This window comes from Ciconia boyciana, chromosome 1 (assembly GCF_034638445.1).
Source record: "Ciconia boyciana chromosome 1, ASM3463844v1, whole genome shotgun sequence".
Taxonomy (NCBI): domain Eukaryota; kingdom Metazoa; phylum Chordata; class Aves; order Ciconiiformes; family Ciconiidae; genus Ciconia; species Ciconia boyciana.
This window is the reverse complement of record NC_132934.1, coordinates 59,052,486-59,078,509: the sequence shown is the minus strand read 5'-3', so window position 1 is coordinate 59,078,509 and position 26,024 is coordinate 59,052,486. Positions and strand designations below refer to the sequence as shown.

The 26,024-nt window shown below is 52.0% G+C and overlaps 1 protein-coding gene and 1 long non-coding RNA gene across 4 annotated transcripts; one reads left to right on the top strand and one right to left on the bottom strand.

Annotated features, from left to right (window-relative positions):
• The first annotated feature begins 593 nt into the window (after nucleotides 1–593).
• On the top strand, nucleotides 594–21,276 carry LOC140655421 (uncharacterized). Of its 2 annotated transcripts, XR_012043773.1 has the most exons (4): nucleotides 594–837; nucleotides 3,516–3,854; nucleotides 16,799–16,866; nucleotides 19,904–21,276. It is a non-coding gene; the product is annotated as an uncharacterized lncRNA (long non-coding RNA). The 2 variants fall into 2 exon arrangements; XR_012043770.1 differs by lacking the exon at nucleotides 3,516–3,854.
• TXN2 (thioredoxin 2) lies at nucleotides 15,572–24,035 on the bottom strand. Of its 2 annotated transcripts, none has more exons than XM_072869937.1 (4): nucleotides 23,915–24,035; nucleotides 23,021–23,238; nucleotides 21,272–21,395; nucleotides 15,572–16,322 (listed from the first exon to the last, which is right to left on the bottom strand). In XM_072869937.1, the coding sequence occupies exons 2-4, from the start codon at nucleotides 23,236–23,238 to the stop codon at nucleotides 16,206–16,208; spliced, it is 459 nt and encodes a 152-aa protein (XP_072726038.1). In that variant the 5' UTR covers nucleotides 23,915–24,035; the 3' UTR covers nucleotides 15,572–16,205. The 2 variants fall into 2 exon arrangements, with proteins under 2 accessions (XP_072726038.1, XP_072726027.1); XM_072869926.1 differs by lacking the exon at nucleotides 23,915–24,035 and adding an exon at nucleotides 23,627–23,717.
• Nucleotides 24,036–26,024: the final 1,989 nt, after the last annotated feature.

Below are 26,024 nucleotides of genomic sequence, written 5' to 3'. Positions count from 1 at the left end.
CCAGCTGCAGGCTAGCACCTGCTCTGCAATATTTCTTAGCTACCAAGAGGCAGAGTGTTAGAGGAACCAAACCCACAGGACAGAGGTGCTCGGGGGCTTCTTATGAAATTCCTCTACATGAGGTAGCAGCTTGTGTTAGGCTGGAATGGAAGGAGTCCTGCAGGCACTGCTGCCTTCTGCACCAGCTTAGGGGAAAAAAAAAAAAAAAAAAAGAGGTTAGAAGGTTTTTTGTGGAAGAGAATATCTGGACTTTGAGTCACAGACCCAAGCATGATACAAATCTAAAGCATGAAATAAGAAGATAGCTCTGTTCTCTTCTACCCAGTGTGTCAATGCATTCAACCTGTGGTAAATCGTGTCCACTCCCTCCTTGTCTTTTCTGTTCACACGTGGTGTAAAAGCATCCTTGAACCACTTGCTACTCTACCGTTCTCCTGATTGCAACTGCATCTAGCACTGAACTTTAAACACATACCTGTATATAAGTTTGTGGCTAATTGTGAGACAGCACAGGGGCCTATAATTCTTTGACTCTCTATAGAGGAATGTACATGTATAAAAGCCTTCTGAATTTTCATAAGCCGCCCCTTAGATGTGGGATAGCAAAACACAAAAAGATGAAAACAAGATGTTCACCCGATGATTCAGCTTTCCTGCAAAGTTTCTTCTAGCAGCCATCATAACCCTGAAAATAATAATTCCAGCCCCTTTTTCCTGTGGGCTAAAAACACATCAGCGATGAGGATCATAATTTAAGGTTTTTGTTCCCACTTAGGAATCCATGAGAAAGAGCTTTGCATTACGTGGAGAAAAAAGAATCATATGCAGGAAAAGAAGGTATGTGTATTTTTTTTTTTTACTTAAGGAATGCTAAATCAGGTTTGGCTTTGCTAGGGGTCATACCAGCTGTCTCCAAGCTCTTTTTATTATGATCTCTCTTGTACCTTAATTGAGAAAGCAGGGTGTGGAAGTTTCAACAAAGGCTCCCCTTTGTAGTGTGTTAATTAGGCACAGGAGTTAACAAAACCCCCCAGTTATAAACAATTACCTTTCCCCAGGCTTACTTTCATTTTCATGCTACCACGTTTTTACTAATTTTCTATTAGTTTTCCAGAGTGGACAAGACTAATTTCTAAAATTAGTCTTCTAATTAGCAAAGAAAAGAAAAAAAAAACCCAAGCAGGAAAATATGTAAAGCAGGAGGGGGAAAAAAAAAAAAAGGTATAATTAGAAGCACTTAAAGATGCCTTTTTTTGTGCTTCTTCAGGATACAGGAGCCCAAGGTCTTTTCAGATCACTGTAAACTCTCCTTTAAAACTGAAAATCTAGATTATGGTCTCCTGGAAATGACTCTGGGTGTAAATGCCTGGGAATGGGAAAGAATCTGGTCTGGGTTTGCATGCCCTGAAATGAGTGCTACCCTCACCCCCACAGGAGGAGGAAACAGAGGAAAGCGAGAGGGGCTGTGAGCCATAATTCTTCCAGACCCCCTCCATCCATTCCATTTGCAAAGCAAAGTTTGCTTTAAAAAAAGGGCCCTGCTGGGCCCTCAGGACATCTTTTTGCCTGCTGGTGTCCTGGCTGCCTGCTCAGTGTGTGCTCAGACCCAGAGACACACAACAGCTGGGAAGGGAGAGGCCTCTGCGCTCCTCCCCACCAATGCTACGCTTGGTCCTGATGGCAATGACATCACCTCTTGGCACTGAGCTGTCCCGCAGGGGAGTGCCAGCCACCCTGGCACTGGTACCCCTCCGCCTCCTGGCAAAGGGAAAGAAGAAACCCAGGGGCTTGGGGCAGTCCTTCTGCCTCAAAAAGAGGCAATCCCAATGATGGAAAACTGTACTATAAGGACAACTGCCATCTTAATGCAAAATGTTTTACACCCTGCATTGGCATGAAACCTTTCACACTGCTGCTCTCTAATCTTGTTCTCTGTTGAATTTCTGGAGAAAGGTCGAGCAAGGCACTTTAACCTACAGTATTGGGAGAAGCATGTTATGATTCAGCCTCCAGTCAGTGTCACACTTTTGCCGCCTGTGATAGTGCTGTTTGCCCAAGACCTTTACAGTGCAGAAGGCACCCAGATATTCAAGCATAGATGAGAGTCTACATCTGTGTTCCCTGAAGGTTGCCTTTGCATCCAAGGAGCTGCCCAGAAAGCAGGGGAGCAGTGTTTATGTGGGACTGGGGAAAGAGTCGCTGAAGCTACAGTCCCAACAGGGTCTGTGTCTCCTGGCCTGCCAGCAGACCTGGAAAAGACTCTAGGGGAAAACTCATAATTCTCAAGCAACTTCCCAAGCATAGCAGTTCTCACTGGAAACAACCTTGCCTTTCCTCTCTGGAAGAGACTGAGGATAGTCTAGTGAAGATAGGCATTCCCCCCTGTATTACTGGACATCAAACCACAGTCCTCCTTTCTCACTGCGTTGCAGTAGCGTAGGCTGATTTTCAAGCCAAGATCAGCTCCTGTTGCTTTCCCCAAAGAGCTTTCAAGCTCAAACGGACCAGACAAACTCAGTGTGAGAGAGCAATCAGAAGTGAAGAAAGGCTGAGAATGTCCCCAGTGCCTGCAGCAGGTCCCAGGCAGGAGCTGGGTACAGGATACTACCCTGACTGACCAGGCAAGTCAGGGAACTAAGGACCCCATAGCAGCACAGAGCTGCTTCACGTACGATGGAAAAATGTTTAAACTGCTGTAGTTGGGGCCCACAGGAAACTTTTGGGAAGTGTGTGCTGGGTCTAAGGAACCAAGAGAGTCAGTGTTTAAAATATGCACTGACAATGAATTGCTTCATTACTTAGAGAAAAACTGAGAAAGGGGGGGGGGGAAGGAGTAAAACAGCCACATTAGGAAACAGGCAAATAATTGTCTGCCGGCCACACCAGGTCTCCTGACTGCTGGTCTAGGACTTTGCTGCTGCTCAGCCCATAGTGTCTTCTTCATCATAAGTTTCTCCTTCCAGGAGACAGCAAGGTCTCCTCTGCATTTAGGTATTCCCCATGGGGATGCACTGCATCTCAGAAAGGGCAGTACGTCCTTGGAAGATCATGTTCCTAGAGAGAAAAGCTGGGGAAGGTGGCCATTTGAAGGCTCACATGCTAAGCATAAGACCCTGAGGACAGCCTCCTCCCTTGACACCAACAGCAGGGGCTGCATGGCACAGCTAAGTCTCCCCCACTGTATGCCCCCGTGTGCCTCACATCCCCACGGGCTGTGTAGGGTGCAGGGGACGCCGCAAGAGAAGTGCCACAGCCATGCTATGGGATTAGGACCAAGCTCAGCAAGGTGGTGCAAACCCTGCCTACATGCTGGTCACCACAGCTCCTTTCCTGTCATGCAGTCCCCTGCCTGGGTACATCCTCTCCTGTCAGATCTCACACCCTGGAAAAGAACCAAGCAGAAACGTCTTGGCATAGGGCTGCTTACCACTGCTGCTAGTGTCTTGTTTTGCCCTGCTGTACTGTTTTTCTTTCTCTTCCTACACCTTCCCCTGTACATACACTCTCAATTGAAGAATGAAAGTGTCATGCTTCAAACTAAGGAAACTTTTGGGCCATGAGCAGCTGAAGAAAGGCACATAGACATGTGAGCCGCAGCCCTCCTCCCACAGCACTTTGTAAAGCAAGTCTCAGGCAGGAGACTTTCTACACTTTGAACAGTCCAAGGCAAGGAGTCGTGCAGGGCAGAGCACCTGGAGCAATTGGACCTCGTGACCCCGACGGGCTTGCACGTCTGTGAGCAGATACGGGAAACACTGCCTTCCTGGAGCTGGAGTGGGGAGGGGAGCCCTGGAAGCTGCAGGCAGGAAGAGCCTGACTTGGGAAGGTGCCCAATCTCGCATAGAGCGAGGCAGGTAATGATCATACAACTATTTATGGCTCTTTTTCGTTGTGACAAGCACAGCCTTATATGGGCAAGAGCACTCCACTCGAGGAAGAGCTGCGGAGGTGGAGCCTCAAGGGGCACTCCTGATGCTTGCTCCCAGGCTATCTGCCTGCACAAGCCACTGACCTCCTTCCCGGGAAAAACCCTGGGAACCCTTGCTGAATCCAGCTGTTTAAATTTCAAAGTACAAAATGGCCCGGCTCCCTTCCCCTTCTCCCCCATACCTCCTACTAGCTGGAGCTGTGGTGAAGCAGAAGCGTCTGCATTTGTAATGCTGTGGGTATCTGGGAGCACTGGGTTGGAGAGTCCCCTGCATCCAACGTGGGAAACCTATTCCCATCTGGTTGTGATAGTACTGAGAACCGGAAGAAAAAAAAAAGAAAGGAAAAACAAACAACCCTCCCCTCGCCCCCCCCCAGTGCTGCTTGTCAGACACTAGCGAGTGTGTGAAAGGCTGCAGCTGGCAAATCTGGTGCACAAACTCCATTGCAGATCCTTTTGCCTCTGGATGTGCTTTGGAGCCCCACAGTATCTCTGGCTGAACTGCCAGTGTGCACGCTGGGTTCTTACACATTTCAACCCTGTCCAATCCACCCAGCTGAACTATGCTGGAAACTGGTTACAAATAAAACCGAACGTAAACATGCTAAAAATGTCACTGTCATCAGATAAGGTTACTATGCACATAAAATTCCTAACACAAGTTCATTAAACCAAGGACATTAAAAGTTAAGCCACGTGCATACAGTGGCTGGGATGGGGAGAGGGGTACGGTGAGCAGGGATTCAGGCTGTAACTCTGTTTTTGGGCCTGCTGCCAGCCCCTAGGACATCACCCTGGTGTGACTCAATTTCTCCCAATGGGAGGGGGGTGAAAAAAAAAAAAAGCCACAGCACCCACCTCCTCCTGCGAACACTGGCATGCTTTGGGAAGGATCAGCAGGCAGGGATTAGCCATGCCGCTTGCGAGCTGTGGAAGGCTAGCCTTTCAGAGGACAAGGCACGCACTAACCATCAGCCCTTGGCAATCTTTACCAAAAACGGTCATATTTAGCACTCCAGGAGGCAGTTATCTCTGTTTTATAAGAGAGGAAACAGGCGCCAAGAGCTTCCTCTATAACACACTTCTTGTAGTTGTGGAGATGTTCGAGTCACAGAAATGCAGGGTTGAGTAGGCTAGATGCTACCACATGGGCTTACCAATTCTCAAACACCCAGGTTTGTACATGAGCTGCCAGATGTAATGACCTTCCCTACCACGTACTGAGTTTTTATAGTTCTCAAATACCACGTATTTTAAGAGCCAAGGAGGGCAGGAGCTGTGGGAGTGGTTCACAGGTGGGAGTGATTTCAGGTGATTCCCCCCTCTCCTGAGCTTACCACAACAGCCACCGTTTAACTGCTTGTAGGCTGTCTGTGGCTCAAGAAGGAGAAGCTGTGCACCCTTTCCCCGGGGATGAGTGACGTGGGTTAGGTTAACCTACAAGGGTGGAACATCATGTTCCTCCTCAGCCTCATAAGGGTCAGGGTTGGGGCTTGACAACTGCGCAAAGCCAACCCAAGTCTGAGCAGCCCCTGAAGGAAGAAGTCCTGTTCCCCTCCCTCCTCTGATCTTCACACTCTCACTGCCAGTCCCAGATGACACAGCCAGCTGATCCAGCTGGAAACGAACCAAAAGAGAGGTGTTTCCAGCTTGATCATTTTCTTGGTCCATTTGACTACCTGGGTGCTAGAGAGGCGCTGGAAATGCACGGTCATGGGCAGCCAGACATAAGCTGGTCAGAAACTGAAGGAATTGCAGCCTAGAGAGGCCAGAAAGCCTCCTTTCCAGTGGTACCATGAATGAATTTACTCCAGCTGCATAGCTGGTCACAGGGGTTGTTACAGAATTCCACATGCAAGTGGTTGTGATCAGTATCTGAATTAAGGAACGTCTATTGCCAAACATATAGGATTACCAAAATCACGCCATCATGTATTGTAGGAGGTAACTTTGGAGGTCTCCAATCCAACCACCTGCTCACAGCAGGACCAGCCTTAAGGTTAGAACAGGGTGCTCAGGGCTATATCCAGCTGGGTTTTGAAAACTTCTGAGGATGACAAATCCACAGTCTCTGTTCTTGCCTCTTGTCCTTTCACTGAGCACCTCTGACAATCTGACTCTACCTTCTGCATAACCTCCATTTGGGTAGTAGAAGGTAGCAGTTAGATAAGCCCCCTCACAAGGCATCTGCTCTCTTTGCAAACCAAAACCTCTCTTTGCAAACTCCCTCCCTTTGTGTGTCACATGCTCCAGCCCCCTAGCCAGCTTCATGCTCCTCCGCTGGAATTGCTCCAGTTTGTTAATGTCCCTCTTGCAAATGCAAAGGACTATTGTGAAGCAGCCTAAGGAATTGTCCGTCTCACCTCCTGGAGGAGAGCAGGTGTCTCTGCCTACTTGTAAAAGGACGAGTCTTTGCGAGCGTGTTTGTTGGTGTGTGCATGCACAGTACCAGCCTGTGTTAGTGCATGTACACAGTGTCACACAGGGAGTCGGTGCATCCACCTATCATGTAAATATTGGCTCAGAAGTTTAGGTCATAAGAATGGGTGCAAATTTACTCAAGTCCAGGGAGCTGTGCTGGTTCTGTGAGCAGAGCTGTACTGCATGTATCCTGTGTGAATGCTGTCCGTATGCATACCCAGGGATGTCTGTGCACTGACCTTCTCCTTCAGTGGTTCTATGCCTTAGCAGGCACAGATCCTCCTTCCCATTGTTATCAGAGAAGATGTTTATAGTCAGGTCTAAATCTGGTCAGGTAGCTTCTTGATTACTCACCTGTCAGTTATTACTCTGCTTCAGTAACCCTGAAGCTTGGAGAGAGAGGGTGTACCAGGTGGTAGCTAGGGCTGGAAGATAACAGAAATCATGTTCTGCTCTGGTGATGTTGCCCGAGGGCAATGTATCACTGCCATGATGTCATAACTGTGAGGCACAGCCTTCAGAGAGTAAAAACAACACCCATTACTCAGTAGGCCAGCAGGTGATATGAAAGGAGACAAGCGAGAAGGAAGACCTCAAAACTTTTACCTGCTTGCTGTCTTGGGGATAATGGTAGGCAAAATGACGTGTAACTGCGAATCAGCGGTGCCTTTTGCAATATCAGGGTTGCGGTGTGATGAGCGATCCCTCTGAAGTCTTCATAAAAGATGGGAAATGGGGAAAGCTGAGCTGAGCTCCAGGCTGTGGATGGGGGAAATGTATCGCAAGGATATGAGATGTCAGGTACGAGGCTGACAAATAGGTCATGGACATGATCTGCAGGCAGGGAGGGAGGAGGACAGCAGGGACAGGGCATCTCTATGCTGCTGGCTGAGCGTGCAGCTCAGCTCCCCCCAGTCCACCTTACACAGCTGAAAGCCCCATGAGGAGGAGTCCCTAGAGAGACAGCTTGGGGCAGTTCAGTGCAAGCCACACTCTCATTCCTGCGGTGTAGATGGACTGGGCAGGGTAGGGCCAAGGATGGACCAGTGGCTGCCCCAAGGTACAGAGGCTGCAGCAGAATAAGAAAGCCCAAGAGTGCTGGTTCTCAGCCAGTCATATCCGCTCCTCATTTTTCAGCAAGAACTGCCATCAAGCCTCTGTCGTAAGGAGCTTTGGTGCTTCCCAGGGTGCCTGACGCAGAAGGACAAGGGGTGCCGGGTAAAGACCTCCTCGGTGTTCAGCTCCAGGCCGGAGCTGTGGGCTTACAAAGAAGAGGAAGTGAAGCAATGCAGTCTGCTATGGGGAACAGAGATGTGAACCTGGGTTAACGTAGGGTGAGGCACTCAGAGGCCTGGCCTAGTTCAGAGCTGGGCAAAGTTTGCTCCCCAGCACTAGAAAACTATTACAGAAATGCAATAAAACAAGTTTTTACTACAAACCAAGGACAGGAATCACCAGCTGTTCATGTTACCCAGCTCCCTTTAGTCTGAAACAATTTGGGGACTGACTTAGGTGGCATGAGCAAAAGGTGGTCAGGTCAGGTTTGAACCGCAGCGCTCGTTCCAGGGATCAACATCTCCTTTTGAGACCCTTTGGTCAATCCCAAAGCAAGGCAGGAAGGTAAAATACAAACTCAGCTCACCTTCCCCATCAGTTGCACCTCTGGACCAATGGGGCCCAGCTGGGATGGAATGGGAAGCCATGTCTGTGCCACCACCACTGCTGGATATAGGTTAGAGGGCCCAAAATACATGCACAGCCACCATAAGCCATGGGACTTTGTTCTTTGCCCAGGGTGGCCCATCCCTCCCAGCTCTGCAGCCTGGCGTATCTCACCAGACTTATCTGGTCGTGTGCCTTCTTCCCTCCCCGGCTGTACCCCCAGGGCCAGGTTTTCCTGCTTCACCCCAAATGCTTATTTTTATTATTTTAAAACAAACAGAGTTGTGTCTGTTTTGATTTCCAGAAGAAGGTTAGAGGGAGGTCAGAGCTGACATCTGGGCTGGAGATAACATTCCCGTCTAATTAGCAAGCCCTGAATAACGAAGGCCTTCCTGTCCCATCCCCCTGTCCCAGCGCAGGAGAGGGCAGAGCCAGCGGACACTGGGGCAGAAACAGGGCAGGAGAACGGCCTCGTTCTAGTTTTCTAGTGCCCCTGGACCGAGCTTGCGGGACTGCTGAGAGGCACCCACGGGTGACGGCCGGAGGATGCCCCTCCTTCATCTCCACATGGGCACTGTTTGCAGGCACCCAGCCTCCGCAGCCCCTTTTTCCAAGTGTTCGGCCACAGCTTTCTGAAGTGCTAACGGCACTGCCCGTCACCCCCTGAGCCTATTGCCCAGGGAGAGCCCATTTGCCCTTTCAGCAAAGCAGAGGTTACGGATTTAAACACCCTGGGCGCTACTCGTACTGCTGTATGTGTGGCAAGAGAAGACACCAGGAGACATGATGTTGGTGCCAGACACAGATGAGATGCGCAGTGGGGTCCCCCTGGCACAGCTGGGCCATCCACTGCCCTCCCCTCAGTCTAGGGAGCCCTACATTGGCAGCTCCGTTCCCATCCCCACTGTCAGGAATTTGGTCATTTATCAGGGCGGTGCAGCTCGCTGGGCTGACACGATGCAGCTGTTTGTGCGCAGCAGCACCGCAAAGAGGAAGCAGCCGTGGCTTTGGCCAGGATGCTGGGCTGGGGGTGGCAAAGGGGCAGCAGTGCTGGAGAGACCCAGTTTGTGAGGGCTCTGGCAATTTGTAGACATATCCCCTGCTGCATCGGGGCACAGAGACACTGGAATAAAGCCTGACTCAGCTGGGTGAGAGGCTCCCCAGCTGAATCACCCTGGGCTCTGCACCTTCCCTGCAGCTCCCACACCATGGGCTGGATGTGTCCAGCCAGCGCTTGCAAAACCCCATGAGATCATGGGTGCAGGTAAGCGTGGCAGGGGCTGAACCGCAGCCAGGTGCTATCCAGGTGAGATTACAACACTGGGCGCATTCGCTCCATGCCAAACCCCAGCTGACACTCCTTAGCAGAGCCGGTGACACACCAGCCCGCTTGCCCCATCAGCCCCACGGCGGGGGGATTTGCTGCTGACAGCTTCTGACACGCAGCTGCCCTCGCCGGAAATGCCACAGCCTGTTGATTCCTCAGAGGGGACGTGACAATCATTCCCAGCCTCAGTATAAAACCCCACGAAGGGAAGGAAAAAGGAGGCAGGGGAACAAGGCTCGGGATTTAACATGGACAGAGCTCAGCCACCATGCCCCCAGCTGCAGGCTGGAGAAGATGAGGCTGGAAACCGTGCCCTTGGGTCAGCCATGTGCTGCTGGCCACCATGGGCTGGGCACAGTGCCACAGGGAGGCACAGCATCACGCAGGAGCAGCAGAACAGGGAGATGATAACAACCTAAGGAGTTTGCTTGCGGACATGGCCACGTGCTGCCAGTTTCTGTGCTGCAGGCTCCAGTGCGACCAGCAGTAATGGGTTCTTTATGTTATTGCATCCTTTCATCTCAAGGGTGCTGTCAGCTTCTGCCTTCCTGTGCAATGCCAGACAAAGAAAACCCCAAATGTGCTTCCTCTGAGTGTCACCAAGAAAACCGAAACTGAGAACAGAACTTGAGATCAAGGCCAGGGAAAGGGGAACGGGAACTAAACAGGGCCCAGAAAGGTACAAGGGGGTTGGTGTGCTGGGCGACCACATAGTTTAGCATTAGAAATGGAGTGGCAGGTGTGACAGCAGCAACCTTTAATATTACCCAAGCTCTATGAAAAGTCTCCATGCTTCTGCCGGGATCTTAGGGTGAAGCCCATGGGACCCAGCCTGGCTGGGAAGGGAAAGCTGGACCTCCTCAGGTGGCGAGCTAAACTGAGAGAGATAAGCTGAAGGATCAGCCCCTTGAGAGCAAACCTGGTGAAGGAGAAAGAACGCAAAGGTTTTGTCTTGTAGCTTCCTGCCAAAAACTGGCATAGCTGTAAACACAAGTGCAGAACAATAAGGTCTCCTGTCCCAGCAGCTGCTAAAGCCATCACCTGGGGAGCTTCCTGCCATCAGCCAGTGGAAGGACAAAAAGGAGCTCCCACATGCTTTCCTGCAATTTGTCATATGCCTGATCTCTGCTCAGTCCCTGCCATCCTCCCTTCCCCCAGAGCTGCCTGTCTCACGCTCAGAGAAGAGGATGTGGTTACGAAGACCAGCCTCTGGTGAGGAGCAGGCTCATCGTTCAGCCTTGCTTCTCCAAGCAGCAAGAAGTTCTTTTCTTTATGACTTCTGAGTCACCCGATAGCCTCCTTGCAGACAGTATTTCCCCTGGGCTGGTTCTGCCCACGCTGCATGGACTTCCCCTGTACCTGGGTCTGGGCGGCCCAGAGAGACCCACAGCACTCCACAGATCCTCGCTGCCCGCCATGCATTGCAGCTTCAGGGCTTACAGTGCCCAAAGAGTTGGCATGATCCTGCCACCAGCTTCTTTTCAGACCACCCTGCCTTTCCAAGGCGTTAATCTCTGGGTCTGAACACTGCCATGCTGGATCTCTCCTCACGGGTGAGTATTTTTAGAAAGTTTGAGCTCAGACCATGCAGTCACTCCTGAGCTATGCCAGGACGAAAAGAAAACAACCACTTTTGCCTGAACAATACAGGCACGGAACAAAAAGCCACTGCAAATGGGCTTTTTCAGCATCACTCAAAACTAGCTGGGCTTTGAAAGACAAAACCTGCAGTCAAACTAAAAAAAGGAAAAGGTTCCTAGTGAACAGAAAGGGCTTTGACAATTTACTTAAAAAGCCAGATTAAAGCAAAACGATGTTATAGAAATACTGGCGGGCGTGCCGGAGCTCGCACGCAGTACGGCGCTCCATCTCCGTCACTGCCGCTGTGCTAGCCAGACCCAGAGCATTCGTTACCTGCTGGCTGCAATGTGGCGAGGCCCTGCCATTAAAGCCGCCTGCAAGGAAAGGAGCCGCGCAGTCCCTGCGCCTGTGGCGATGGGCCCCCTGGGGAAGCGTTATTGCCTCACGATGGAGCAAGAAAGCAACCTTGGGGGATGCAGCTCCTCTCTGTCCCAAGGCCGTGAAGCAACAAGAGCTGGCCGGGACAAACACCCTCTCGCTGCCAGCTGTGTGGGACCGGCATGGAGGAGTTGCGGCCGTGCGGGTGGCTGGAGGTCACCATCGTCTCCAGAAACCACTGAAATCTCTGGTGCATTTTGTACCCTCTGGACAACTTGAAGTGGATGTTTCTGAGGACTCTCGCTGCAAAAATTTCCTGTTTTTCGATATTGCTCAACCACTCCTCTGCTCAGAGGGGAGACGGAGCTGGGGTGCCTTCAGCAGCAGAGGGATGAGTAGCGTGCGCTGAGAAGGGTACCAGGAGCTCAGCCTTCCCCTGAGTGGGAGAGCAAGCAGGCTGGCTCCTGTCCTCTTCTGTCAGTAGCTACAGCTGCTGGTGACATCTGCGAGCCCCAGAAGCTCCTGGCACTCTCCACAACAGAGAACAAGAGTGTGTGAGTGGATAAACACATATATATATATGTGCAGGGACATTTCTCCACACAAGCGGCAGGCCATGGAGAAAAACCAGTCAATTTTAGTACATTTTTATTGCGACTGTTTGGATTACGAGGGCCTAGGAAGTCAATGCGGGCAGGCAGGAGGTTGGATGCTGCCCTGTTGCCTGCAGCTGCCAGCTCTCCTCCGCCCACAGGGGACAAGCAGCTCTGGTCTGGCTTCTCTGCGTGGGACCGGTCTCCCCATCTCACCACCCAACAGGGACCTCTTGCCACCAGGAAGGCAGCCACTGGGTTTCTCCTCACTCCATCCCCACTGGGATGTGGAGTGCCACATTTTCAAGCTCTCCCCAGAGGTCTCTGGTTTCCACCCATTTGGCTCCTCAACAAATTTGGGGTTTCCCCTGCTGCTCCTGCTTCCATCCTTCCCTGGATGGTAGGATGCACCTTGGGGAAAAAAAAAACCAGGCATGGCTCAGCACAGCAGCCCCCTCTGCCATCACGCCCAGCCTGTGGCTACAACTCTTGCCATGAGTTGCAGCCTCGTTTTTGCCTGAGAAAGGTTTTAAGAGGGAAAGTGTTGCTGAATTTTCAAAGCTGCAGAGGCAGAGAAACCACAAAGCTCGGAAGTGTACCCCACGTCCTTGAGAAGAGTGGCAGGAAGGCATCTGCGTGTGGTGATGGACTTGAGCCTGGGTGGGTTGCAGGGGCAGGTAACGAGGACAGGACTGTGTAACAGGTGATCTAGTTTGGTTTTGGTCTGGAAGTCAAGCCTATGGTAGTTTTATCTTATCTTTTTATTGCTAAGGATATTGCAGCTGTGCAAGCTGTTATTTTTTAACTTGCAGGAAGCAGAAACTCACAGCGAGCACTTAATGCAATTCAGCAACACTTTTGAACAACGCTGAGCTTAATATTGCTGCTAACAGCCTTGCAGGGTTGGAGATTTTAATTGCCAATTCTGTCTGAATCCTATAATTACTTAGTTGAAAAAAATTGAGGGGGGGAAAGCTCAAAATGATGAACAAACTGTTAGGGCAAAGAGCCCAGCCAGGCTGCTGAAAGGCCCTGCCTAGGGCAGCATTAGTGGCAGCCATTTCCCTGTTGACATGGAGCTGGTCTTTGTTTTGTTCTTTGCACAGGAGGAATCATATAATACGTTGATAAAGCAAAGGATTTACTGTCAATGCTGGGTGGCCAGGCTGCTGAGACCAGACCTCATTGGAGCCAAATGTGGCCAAAACTGTCCCCTTCCAAGCTGTAGGGACAATGTATACACAGCCCCTTGTGTGCTGCAAACCAGGCAACCTGAATTTTCAGTCCTCTACCAGCAGTTGAAGCTGCTCTCAGCATAGCACCCCTAGCAGATAAGGCCATGCAGCTCTCCCTCCTTGCAGGCATTCGCCGTGGCCTGGAGCAGGCGGAGGTTAACATGGGGTTTAGCAGGGAGACATAAACATCTCAGGGAAAGGAGCAGCTGCATTAGGGCTTGATGCAAGTGTAAAGCCAACAGAAATGAATGGAAAACCTCCACTTGCCTGGGATCAGGCACCTTGGACAAGACTGTGAGGACAGAGGCACCACGCCTGACCTTTGGGGGGGATTTCGGTGTTGGGTTCAGAACACACCTGGGGAGGGAGAAGCGGGTTTAGCTGAGCTTTGCTCCCCTTGGGAAGACACCAACCACCATGTCCTCTTAAAATAGCAACCAGGAACATCAGGAGCCGAGAAAGCTGCTGTAATGCAGGCAGGTTTGGGTGGGAGAGAGCAAATACTTAACAGATCAGAGGAGCATTTGATGCGTTTAACTCTGAAAGGGAAGAGCAACTGCATCCTTGCTGGAGTGAGCAGAGGGGAAACATTTTCACAGCTGACATGGAAAAAGCACCTACTGCTGAGGAATTACCTTCTGCTTCAGCTCTCTTCTCTTGGGAAAGACCAACGTCATGTTCAGGTGGCATGAAAATTGCTGTGCAACCCCTCTTTTAACTGCTACATAAATACATTGCTGGTAGTGCTTCCCACTTGCACCTCCTCTGTTATTAACAGCAGCTGTGGGAATCCCTGAAGCCTCCCCCAGCAGTCGACAAACAGGGAGCTGAATTAAGATCCTGCCACAGAAAACATCCTTGCACTTTGAGTCCCGTTCTGTAGTGAAAACTGTGCAAAGTGCTCGGGGAATCTCAAGGTGCCCCCAAACCCCTCCTCCTCTTCTCCACCTGTTACACTTTTTATGAAAGATTTCCAGAGGGCACTGTTTGTGGGTCTTCAGCATTTATCTCAAAGAAACAGTTGTGGCTTTCACATAAAATACCCTAAAGCATGCTGGCGCTTTAATAGCTGAATGGCACCTTAGCTCCACTTTTCCTTAGAAGGAAGTTATAAAATAGCTAATTTATACTGTCCCTTAATTACACAATGCAAAGTCATTGTGTTTTTTCCTGTTCTGTAGGATGGTGAAGCATGAAAGTTGATTATTGTTGGGTACGTGACGCTGTTCCCCTACTTTTCCTGCTCATGCAGGAAAATGGAGATGGTCTTTACTAGAAGTGTTTACGGAGCAGGAACACCGAAACTGCAGGGCAAATTGCCCAGCCTGAAACTTGAGCAGGACATGAGCAGCATAGCTTCTGTGGTCTCCCAAATAAAATGAAATGCTGGTTTTTACTTATCATAACTGACCAAGAGTTCTTTACCAAATTACATCCAAGTGACATCACCTCTAGCAGCACACCAGGGGTGAGATCAGCCCAGCCTGGACAGGGAGGTACCCATCTTGGGGGGATCAGCACCACCTTGTGCTGCTGCCCAGGCCGCAGGGGTGATGGAAGCAGGTGGGAGCAGTGATGCCCACAGCACTGCGGTTGCAGCACGACATAGGAGTTGGATCACTGCTCCCCTGCTCCTTCAAAGGGCATAAATCGTTATTACAAAGGTGCAGAAAAAAATTGGTTCGCCACTCGTAACAACCTATACCAGGGAGGTGATAGGGAGCAGAGCCAAAGCAGAGTTAAGAGTGACTGAAGGAAACAGAAGCTGGGAAGGAAAAAAAGAAAAAGCAGCCTGTACACGGTTATTAAGCACTTACAATGTTCTCATGCAGCTTAGATAAGCAAACTGGAATTAAGCATTACATTAGGCATCAGCCTTGGTGCTGTACCCTGCCTACAAGTGCACAAGGAGGCTGGGAGCACTTAGAAGCCAGGTTGACTGGGAACAGGTGTATATAGGGAGGAGGAGGAAGAGATAGGAAGGGCTGAAGGCTGCTCACAATAGAAGCACATAACTGCCTCCCTTCGTCTAAAGGTCAGAGCAATTAAAGTCAAAATACTGCCTTTTGGCAGGGCTCGCCTGCATGAGCAGATTTAATCATTCACGCAAGGGCGAGGGAGGCTCTCAGGCTCCTCTGGCAGGAAAGGAGTGAGAAAAGCATGGGGGGAGTGAGCACAGCTCAAGTTCCTTGTGTGCAACAAGCCGCTGTTCCTCTGCACACAGGAAGCGAGTCCTTCTTCTGGCATCCTGGATCCAGCAGCACCCAATGGGGGTCCCAGAAGCAGCACTGAAAGCCCCGTGAAAGTAATCCACTTGTTTTTCAGCACATTACCTTTTAGTAGGGATCAAGTTGTAACTTGCGCTCTCCCAACCCATTGTTAGAAACCAGCCACTGTGCTGCTGATACTCCCTCTCACATCTCTGGACAGACAAGGGACTTCCCTGTGATTTCTGAGAATCAAGTTTTATTCTCCAGCTAGATAGCAGTGACTGATAAAGTTTGCTTTATTATAGACCTACAAAAGGAGATCCATAAAATACTTCTATTTTCTCTTATAAAATTATGATGGGAGCCCATGGATTTGTGGAGGAGTTGTACCTGTCCCAGCAACACAAGGGCAGAGGGACAAAGAGACAGGTTTCACAGACAAGGCAGAGGCATTCTCAGCTTTAAACAAACCCAGCCAGGGCAGGTATGTACCCACATCTTGCAGGGAGCAGCTTCCCTCTGCTCTGGGCTATCAGATGCTAGGCAAAGAGAAAAACATTCCTCCTAATTCAGCAGCAGCAGCTCCGCACATCAGCTCTTGCTGATAAACACAGGCTCCTAATTCCAGCCGCATTCCCCATTTTGAGAATAAGCAGCCCCACTCCTCACCGCCCTTTACAACTACTGCTGCTCGAGAGAAGGGGGAGTGGGAGGGGAGGGTTAGAACACTGTCCATCTCCTAAAAACCCCAAACCAGAAGAAAACCCCAGGTTGTACAAGGTAGGCAGTTCACACGCCCCTCAGCTCTCCCAGGCAAGGAATGCACAACATGGATGTGTCCAGAGGCAGAGGTACAGCCACCCTTTTACTTCAGGCTCCGATGAGTTTCTTGAGGAATGCCTCCAGCTGATCTTCGTCCTTTATTCCCACAAACTTATCCACAACATCTCCGTTCTTCATAGCCAGCACGGTTGGCACTGCTGACACCTGGGGGCAAGAGAAACAGGGAGACACAGGTAAGCAGAGGTTGTGGGGAGCCCAGCTGCACCTGGGTCCCAAATGGAGCTCTACAGAAGAAGGGGCTACAAGGGAGCTGAGCATACACTGCTCAAGGGTAATATGTCCTCTCGCAAAACACAGGCCAGCTGAGCTCCATGTTCCTCCTCTCCCTGTGGCCTCATCTCTGCACTGCCTTAATGTCGCACTGCTTAAGTCAAGGCTGAGCAGCTTTTTGAGTTTAAATAAGACCCAGAATTGTAAAGACAAAACCAAAGCTAATATAAAAACAACAAGGCAAAGCTTTTCCCCCCATCTCCAGTACAAATTCCTCTTTTCCTTCCCTTTTGTCCTGTCATAAGCAAACAAACCCAGTCTTTTACCAGGACACCTCTCAGACATGATGACCTTTGGACATTTTACAGCCAGAGTGGTATCTTACTGGACCCATGTTCTTCTCCAAACAGGACTGGAGCTGGAGGAGGGTCCCCCACCCATCACCGCACAGGCAGATTTCCTGCTCCATCCTACCATGGTAATGACAACCCCCCGAGACCCATCTTTCCTTTTCTGCTCCTGTTTTCAGTGGTTTAGCTGGGCACACACCAGTGGCTATTCACTGCAGATCCCTGATGATTAGGTAAGAAGTGAAAAAGTCTCTCTGACCAGAACCAGCAGCGCTGCTCCGGGGACTGCTTTTTTAGCCTAGAACAAAGTTTTCTGAGAATCATCCAAGACAACAGTGGTGGAGATGACAACACTCCCCAGGGACTTGCCAGCTGACTGGCGACAGAAGAGACCCCAGGGACACGATCGAGAGAAGGAGCAACAAGAGCCTGGAGAGCTGTGGCGGCAGAGAGATCTGGTTGTGCTTCTGACTCCACAGCTTCGGTGCCCTTATCTCCGCAAAGCCTCCCACCCCAAAATATATCCTATCATTATCTTGCCTGCTGCCTCCCCACCAGCCTGCGGGGCCTTCCCGCGTGCACTGCCAGCCCCGCTGCCAGCAAGGATCTGCAAATCCTTCCTCGGGAAACCTGCCAGAGGGCTGGCTTTTCTCCCATCGGGAGCCTGAGATGAAAGGGACATTTTGCGCTTCCCTTCCCACCCAGTCCTGGCCGGCCAGTCCAGTGTGGCTCCCTGCAGTCTGTCCTCCAGGGCTTGTGCAGTCTCATTTGAAGGGATGGGAGCGCCGGAGCTGCTGCAACACACGATCTTCAGCTCCTCCTAGTGACTGGCGGGAGCAGATCCGGAGGTCTCAGGCCCCAGAACTGGTGATGGTGCTGCCAACATGCTCCCTTGTGATTTTAGGGGTGAGAAAGGACGGTACTAGCACTGTACTCAACTAGTCTCTCCCTCCCTGAGAAGGGCAAAGCTCCACTGAACTTCCCTCTGTTTTCCAAAGTGGGTTAATAATGAGCAGAGTTGCCCCAGGTCCATCCAAAAAAACCAGCATGCCCAACCAGCAACAGCAAGCATCAGGCCATTACAGCCTGAGTGAGGAACAGGCAACTCTGAAGCACTACAGAGAAGCAGCTAACACCAAGTTACAGGGCTCTGCATGCTGACCAGCACACCCACAAGCTTCACATCGATCCCTCCATTTCTTCCCCTTTTTGTGCTGGTGAGCAAACCCTGAGAATGGGTGGCAGGTCTGGGGCTGGCGCTGCAGAGCTGGGTACCAGGGGCACTGAGCAACTTGCCTCTGCCTAGAAAACATGACGCTTTTGACAGCTTCCTTCCTGCTAGCTGCAGCAAGGGCAGCCCATTAACGGAGCACATACTTTGTTTTGCTGCTTGAGAAGCAAATGTCATGGAAATTTCTAGAATGCAAATTTGGGGCCTTTCTTTCTTTTCGGGTCTCATCTGCACTAAACCTAAACAAACCCTCCTCCTTCCTTAAGAGGATTTCTAGAGAGAAAGTCAGGCTGCTTTTGATCAGCGCTGACCACATAGATACATAAACAAACGTGGCCATTTAGGCTGTTCTTGGCAGCACCCATACCAAGGGGTTTCTCTCCCGTCTGAACTTGGGCTTTTATACAAGCTCAGATACCACACAATGGAGCAGGGGGAAGGATTTCACCCAGGCTTCAGAATGAGGCATAACACAGGACCAAGCTCCGCTGATGAACGACCGTCCCTGTACCCAGCAGCTCTCCCGAGCTGCCCACCTGCAGTGGCCAGAGAAGGGGCTGCACTTTCCCAGTGGCCACGCACGTGGGCAAGGGGCCAAGGCAAGAGATGAATCTAAAGAATTTTAAGAGATGACAGATTAAACAAAAGTATTCCTTCTCCCCTTCTGCTCTCGGGTCGAGAGGTCAGGAGCGGGCTGGAGCAGCGGAGAAAGGCCACAACCAGAGATGAAAGGTGTTAGATAAAAGGAGGAATCCCCAGAGAAAGAACTTTTGTGCTGGACATAACCGGATGGGGCAGGGCGCCGGGGACACTTCTAGTTCCAGGAAACACGTCCTTGCTTCGTGCTAAGCCAGGACGGCTGGGAGCCAAGGGCAGACAGCAGCATGCGTGAAGGAATGCGCCGGCATTCCTTGGCTCTTCCAGGGGGTCTCTCCCCCTCGTGCTGCCTCCCCCTGCGCCAAGGAGGCTGCTGAAGAGGACATTGTGCAATCGGGCAGCAAGCCAGGGTCTGTGTGCGTGGGCAGGTGAATAAACATGGATGGAAGGAGGCTTCCTGGCAGCTAGTGGAGGAGTTGTGGGGGTGGCATGGATGCTGAAAACCCCCGAAACAAAAACTTTCTCAGCCTGCAGACATCTGATCCCCAACGGAATGGCTTTAAAACAAATATATCTTTCCTGATCCCTCCCAAATACCACCTTTGTTTTCCCTGATCTCTCCCAAACACTACCTTTGGTCCCTCTTTGATCTCAACTTTGTGTCTTCCCATCAGCCCTTATGCTCACATCTCCTTAAGTGGCAACTTCCCAGAAGATGAAGCAAAACCAAGCATGTGCTCAGCACATGAACCAAACCTCTGCCTTGAAAAGGATGCCCCAAACTATGAAGATCAAAGCAAAAATTTCTCCTTTACCCCTACCCATTTGCAGCTATCCTACTCACAGACACTACCTAGGGATGGGGTTTTAGCCACGGGGATAATGGTCAAGACCAGATGCACACATCACTCCAAGAGCGGAGGACGCAGCGATGATCCCCAGGCCCTCCTGCAAAACAAAAACTTCATCCTGTTTGTATATAAGGCTCCAGATAAATTGCTGGAAGCCGGCCCTTGCCTGCAGCCTCCATCCTGCCTGCACCTATGCCACCAGGGCTGCCAGACAGACAGACCCTGCAGACAAACGCATGTACACAGCAGGCTGTGCAGCTGCTCACTCACCATCTGGTGGGAGAGCACACGTAGCGTGTCATCAAACCTGCACAACTTGGGAACTCTAAGCCTCTTTTTAAAGACCTTTCTTCACATGCACACACTCCATTTGCCGTTTTCCAGTCATCTGAGATTATCCTCTTGTAATCCCAGCTAATTCGATCTACTGAAAGGCTTGGAACAACACAAGAGTTAAGCTAATAATCTCTATTCTTTCCTCCTTAGGATGGGTGCTACCAGAGCCTTGCCTGCATCTATTAGGATTTATGCACTTTCTGACCACCGCAGAAACAACCTCACCCTCTTCAACTTCTTCTCACCAGCACCCTTGAGCTACGCAGCCTTTGGGCTTGCAACACGCAGCCCTGCTCAGGAGCCAGTAGCCACCCTCCTTGGCCTGGGCCATATCTGTGCGTGCACCACCATCGAGAGCAGCACCGGAGGCTCTCATGCTCAGCTTGTGGAAGCTGCAAGTCACATTTGTGGGTGCCATCTGGGTGGACATGCCACCACAGCACAGGCAGAAAGATCTCCTCAGGAAAGAGTGGGAGGGAACAAGCTGTTTCCACTTCCTTCTCCTTCCAGCACAGTAGGGTGTGGGAACGGCACAGAGCATCTCCTCTGGGCTCAACAAAATGACAGCTTGCTCAGGAGATGGTTCACACTTTGCTGGGCAACTTGAGGAGCTTCCTGCGCTAGCCTCCGCCCTGGGAGCAGGACTTCGTCTGCAGAGCGGGAGCAGATCAATCTACGTGATATACAAGTGAAAATTAAGCACTCTCTTCCTGTAAAACTGTAAAACACAGCAGCAGGATGCCCCAACTCCATAGACTGAGTTCTTGTTTACAAGGAGAGACAACGGAGGCAAGCACAGTCGTCAAAGGGGTTTTTGTGTTTCTTAAACTACCTAATCACTGACACGGGGAAAAAATAATGTAAACCAAAGCCGTGGCCTTCTCCAGTCACTCTGGGAGCAAGGCAGCACAGGGAACACACCCAACAGGCGTGTAAAACACTAGCCTAAGCACCAAGGTCTGCGCTTGTCGAGAGCGGGATGCATGCTCCTGTTGCTAATGTGCGTTCTCTGACCTGGCTTCTACCTGTCCAAACAAAACCCACGGTTTCTCCTTGTGCTGCAGCTTAAGGATAGGACATTATCACTCAGCAAGAAATCTTGAACAAGGAAGGGAAGGAGAGGACAGGCTGGCTGCACAAAGAACCACGTTCAAGAGCAGAGCAGACTGGGCTTGTTACTTCATGTTCCTGCCCTGCACCTGAGCAGCCCATGCACACAGTAAAATGCTGCCGGCTTCTCAAGGCCAGGCAAGCGTTTACATTGACAGATGACTGCAAGGCTTACAGTATACCTTTCTGCAGAATTAGAGGTGGGGATACTGAGCACGAGCAGCAGAGCTGGAGGAGACCCAAGCAGTGAAATCCACCTACTAATGAGCGACCTGAGGGATCAGGAACCTGTACGCACGGGGCTTCCCCTCCCCACCAATGCCGCTGCCGTGCGGGCACACCTCTCCCTAGCGAGGGACCTTCTTTGCATCACCAGCAAAAGAAAGTCCGCGCTCTTCCAGCTCCTACCTCGTACTCAATAGCAAGGTCTGTGTGATCGTCAATGTCCACTTTGGCCATCAGCACCTTCCCCTCCTGCTTGGCCACCATCTTCTCTAACCTGGGGCCTAGGATCTTGCAGGGGCCACACCACCTGATGGAGAAAGAGGAGAGGGGACATTAGAGGCGGCAAGCACAGCAGCAGCCGTGGAAGGCTTGCTGGTATGCCAGTGCCTTTACCACCATCGCCGTTCCATTCAGGAGTCAGCCTGGAACCACCATTCCTGAGCCATGGCTTCGAAAAACATTTCTCTCACAAAGGAGCTGTCAAAGGTTTTTTGCTGTGTGGTGGTGGGGGCTGAGTGGAAGAAGAGGTCACCATTCAGCATTCATGGTGCTTTTGATGTCATTTCAATCACACCGCAGTCTGCTCTGCCAGCCTTGGTGGTCCTCCTGCCCCCTCTTCTCAGCCGTTCATCCCTACCCTGCTTTGCATCCTCGCTGGTGCGTACGTGCAGAGCTGTGACCCTGCTGACCTCAAAGCTGCCGTAGAGTGAGTGTCACTGCCGGGTGCAGGGGTCGCAGTCCACACTCAGATCGGTTTATGCCAATCATCAGATCATAGACTTCCCCTCTGCACTCATTGGAGGGTTTACAGAAATTCCCCTTTAGCTGCAAAACTCATAGAGGCATCGCATCTGTTCAAAGGGAGACCACCTGTTCCAAACCCAGGTGCAGCAACAGCAAACTCTGCAAGGCCCTGTACATAGAGAACACCCCCTGCATCCTCTAACTGCACCAGTTAGGATGGCACGAACTTACTCAGTTCAAGGAAAACATGAGTGAAAACTTTAAGTGCCCTTTTCTTTTAAAATTAAAGCTCTGGTAAACTTTGTTCTTCCTCAGCCTCCCTCCGTATCAGGTTTTAGGCTTTCAATCATTTGTACTCTCCTCCCTGGGTGATTCCTATTAACATTCATTTTGGTTTGTCAGTTTGGTCTATTTAGAGCAGAAGTTTTCAGGCCGTTTCATACTCTGTTTGCCCAGAATCAGCCACAACAGGCTCACATGACAGCACTGCGGAACTATGGAAATATGTGAGAAAACAAAGATAATCAGCATTGTTAATCCAGCAGATAACATCTAGGAATATTTTTACTGGCAAGAGGATGACAACATTTTTATTGATAGCAAATGCTGCCATTGGTATCACCTGGCTGTTATTAATACATAAAGGCATTTGCTGTCAAGAGCCCTGCCTCAAGAGCACACAGCATAAGAAAACTGGAAAGACACAACATGATGGTGCAGGGGTATACCACGTGCAGTGTTCTTCCACAGCTGTTAACATCATATAGTGCTTTTAAGAGGACATTTAATCCATGAAGCTGAAAAAGGGAGATATCAGAGCTTTTTCGTGATGTATCTTTTGCAGGATGATGCAATGCCAGGGCCAAGGCCACTTGGGAGGTACAGCTACACCACCCTGGGGAACGCCTTCCTGGCACTTGTATTTTATGCTTCTGCAGGGTGTAGCTACACCTACAGTGATGCAACCTGACGAGTGAAACTTCTGTGGATTGTGCCGTAGGGGAAAAAGCGCCTTTTAACACCAGATACCCGGCAGGGCGGTTGGCAGCTCCACAGCTTGGGAAGCCCTCAGGCACACTCACATCCCTGGTGCACCCAGAGTGCCACTGTGTCAGGAAAGCAGCAGGGACACACCTGCACACGTGACGGCAGAGAGAGGTGCAAGAGCCGTGGCAGGGGGGAACTTACTGCGCATGGAAGTCCACCACAACAGGTTTAGGGTTGTTCAACACCCGGTCCTGGAAGTCGCTGCCATCCTGCACGGTGAAGGTGCTCCTGCAGCCTGCTGAGGTGCTGAAGGCCCTGCTGGGGGGTGCCGGGGGAGCACACAGTGCCAGGGGGCCCTGTGGGGGTAGTGTCCTGGGGGTGAGGGACAGCAGCCGCCGGAGTGCCAGCCTCTGGGCCATCTGTGGGGAGAGGAGGAGGAGGTATGTGGGATGGGGGCACCCCATGGCCGGTCCCACTGCAGCAGTGCCCCACTCAGAGTCCCCTCAGCAGGGTAGCCCCCAAGCCAGGGGGTGCCCTAGACAGAAACATATTGGGCATGGCATGGGAGTGCTTACTGCCCCTACACCCAGCCCTTGCCACCCCACTGCAGCTCCAGCCCCACAGCTGTGGGGTCCCACCTGCCATGGAGCCCCCAGTTTCCTCCCCATCTCTATGGGGCAGGGCACCCGCCCCAGGCACAGGGTCCCCATTTCCTCCAGCCCTACAGAGCACAGCCCTCCCCCCGGCCCGTTCCTTCCCACCCATAGGGGAGCTCTCCCGGCCACGGGACCCCCCTTCCCCTGATACCATGGGGCACGGCTCCTTCAGCCAGAGGGTCCCAGCAGCTCCCATCAGTGGGACAGGGCCCCCCAGCCATGGAGTTCCCCCTCAGCTCCCCAACCCAGTGGGAAAGGACAGCCCCCCCCCCAAGCCACAGGGGCCCCACCGCTCCTCCAGCCCCAGAGGGCAGGACCCCCCAGCCACGGGAGCCCGACTCCCCTCCAGCCCCGTTCCCCCGGCGCCATCCGGCGGGTCCCCGCCCACCACGGGACGCCCCAAACCCCCGGAGCCACAGCCGCAGCCCCCGCCCCGCACCTTCGCGGGCCCGGAGGTGACCCACGCCCAACCAAACTTCCGCTTAGTGCCCCGCCCTCCCGCGCGCTGATTGGCCGCCGCCGCAGGAAGGCTGCGAACAACGGCACGGCCACCCTCCCCGCCGATTGGCCGCCGCCCCAATTTCCGACCTCTGACTGGCCGTCGTGGCCGTCCTTCAAGCCCCTTCCCACCGGCCTGTAGGTGCCGGCGGGCTGTGTCACGCGGAGCGAGCCCTGGATGCTGATTAGCCGCCGCGGATGATTGGCGGCGGCGCCCTCCAATGGACGCCGCGAGCGCGGCCCCGGGCGTGGCCCACGTTCCTCAGGTGGCGCCGGCCCCGGCGGCGGCCCCGTCCCGCCCGGGCGGGCTCCTCGCCCCCCCGCGGCATTTGTAACCGCAGCGCCCGGTGGAAAACGACTCGGGGCTGGCGCTCCCGGCCCCTCGCCGGCTCCGACGGCACGGGGCCCAGCAGGAGCGCGGCGGGAAGGGGGAGGGGCGCTCCCGCCCCTGCGCCGCAGAGCCCCTGGAAGCGGGCGGCAGCAAGGCCGCTGCGTTCAAGTGCCCAGATCCGACCCTGGGAGACGGGCGCGCAGCACGCCGGAAGTATATATTCATATACTGTGAATGTACAGCCTGCGGATCTCTTGTGGGAGTCTGACGATGGAAGAGGAAACGGGGTGCATCCACAAGAGCGTTGCGCTCCGTCAGCGCGTACCGGGAATAGGTGAAACGGGCTCTTAGTGGCAGACAGTCACCCCAGCTCAGTCACAGGCCCTTTTCTTCCCCTAGACAATCCCAAAATAAAAAGCCCACGGTGCCAAGGATGTGGCGAGTAGTGGCACCTCCCAGACAACTACAGGCCATGAGAGCCACTCCCGGACTGGCCTTGGAGCTGGGGCAAGGGGACGTAAAGCCCACGGAAGGATGCTGATCGGCGCCAACGGAGAAGGTGATCGTTTCCCCTTTCCAGCTGCACGTGAACATGTAAGGTGTTCCAGCAGCATCACTAGCATAGCCCCGTATTCCCAAAGAGGAGCAAGAACTCATTTGTCATCTCCTTCACCTCTTCTGCCCCCCAGCCTCTCCGAGCATGAAGCAGAAGCAGGGTAGGAACTGGGGCTTTACAGAAACAGCAGCTGAATTCGAAGGATTGGGAGAGTTTTAGGTACCTGGAGGTACAGCCCCCCCCCAGCCTGGGGTATCGGGAAGCACAGGTGCAGAGGGGTATATCCTTCTAGATGCTAAGGGGTTGGAAAATGTGTGTGGAGGTAAAAAGCCTGTTCCCCCTTGCCCCTCCTCTGTTTCCTAGAAACCACAGGGACATCATAAGGTCAAGCTCAAAACTGCTCTTGCTTTGCAACTCCAGGGCTGGGGAAGGAGCCCACAGGGAGGTGACAGACAAATGCAGGTGGCTGACAGAGGGAGCAATAAAGTGCACCCATTCGATGCCAGTAAGATCTCAAGGTGACTGGAGGGGAATAAAAGAAATAAAAGACAAGCATTTTAACAACATCAAAGTCCACCTGAAACGTTCTTGATGGGACATAGTGCAAAATAGGAGAAATACTGGTCATGCTTTATAAAAGACAGGGGCTAACCTTTCAGGCTGCTTGGTGTGGGAGAAGAAAAATGTGAGGACAGCGGAGCCAAACTCAGTGTAAGTCTCTGTCCCAGATGTTCCAGGCAAGCTATCCTCTGTGGAGGGAAGGGTCTCCTGTAGTGCTCTCTGGGAAATGACAAATTATCCAACCTACGTGTTAACTAAAAAAGACCACCCCTCTCCACTCAAGCTACAACTGCCCTAGCGCAAATGCAGGAAAAAATACCGTGAAGTTTGCCTGGAGTACCGCTTAGGGATTCGGCACACAAGCAAATCTTCAAGTATACGCAGTGTACGGTGTCCAGGGACCAGAGAGCCTGCACCGGGCTGCCACAGGGTGCGAGCAGGTCACCTCCGAAGAGGGATGTGACATTTTAAGTTACCCAGGTGTTCCTGCACCCTCTCTTCTTTGACCCCTGGACATCGCTGCAGGTAGTGGTCTGTGAGATAAACATAAACACCATCTTCAGGCAACTCTGAACTCTGCAAGGACAACGCAGGAGCCTCAGC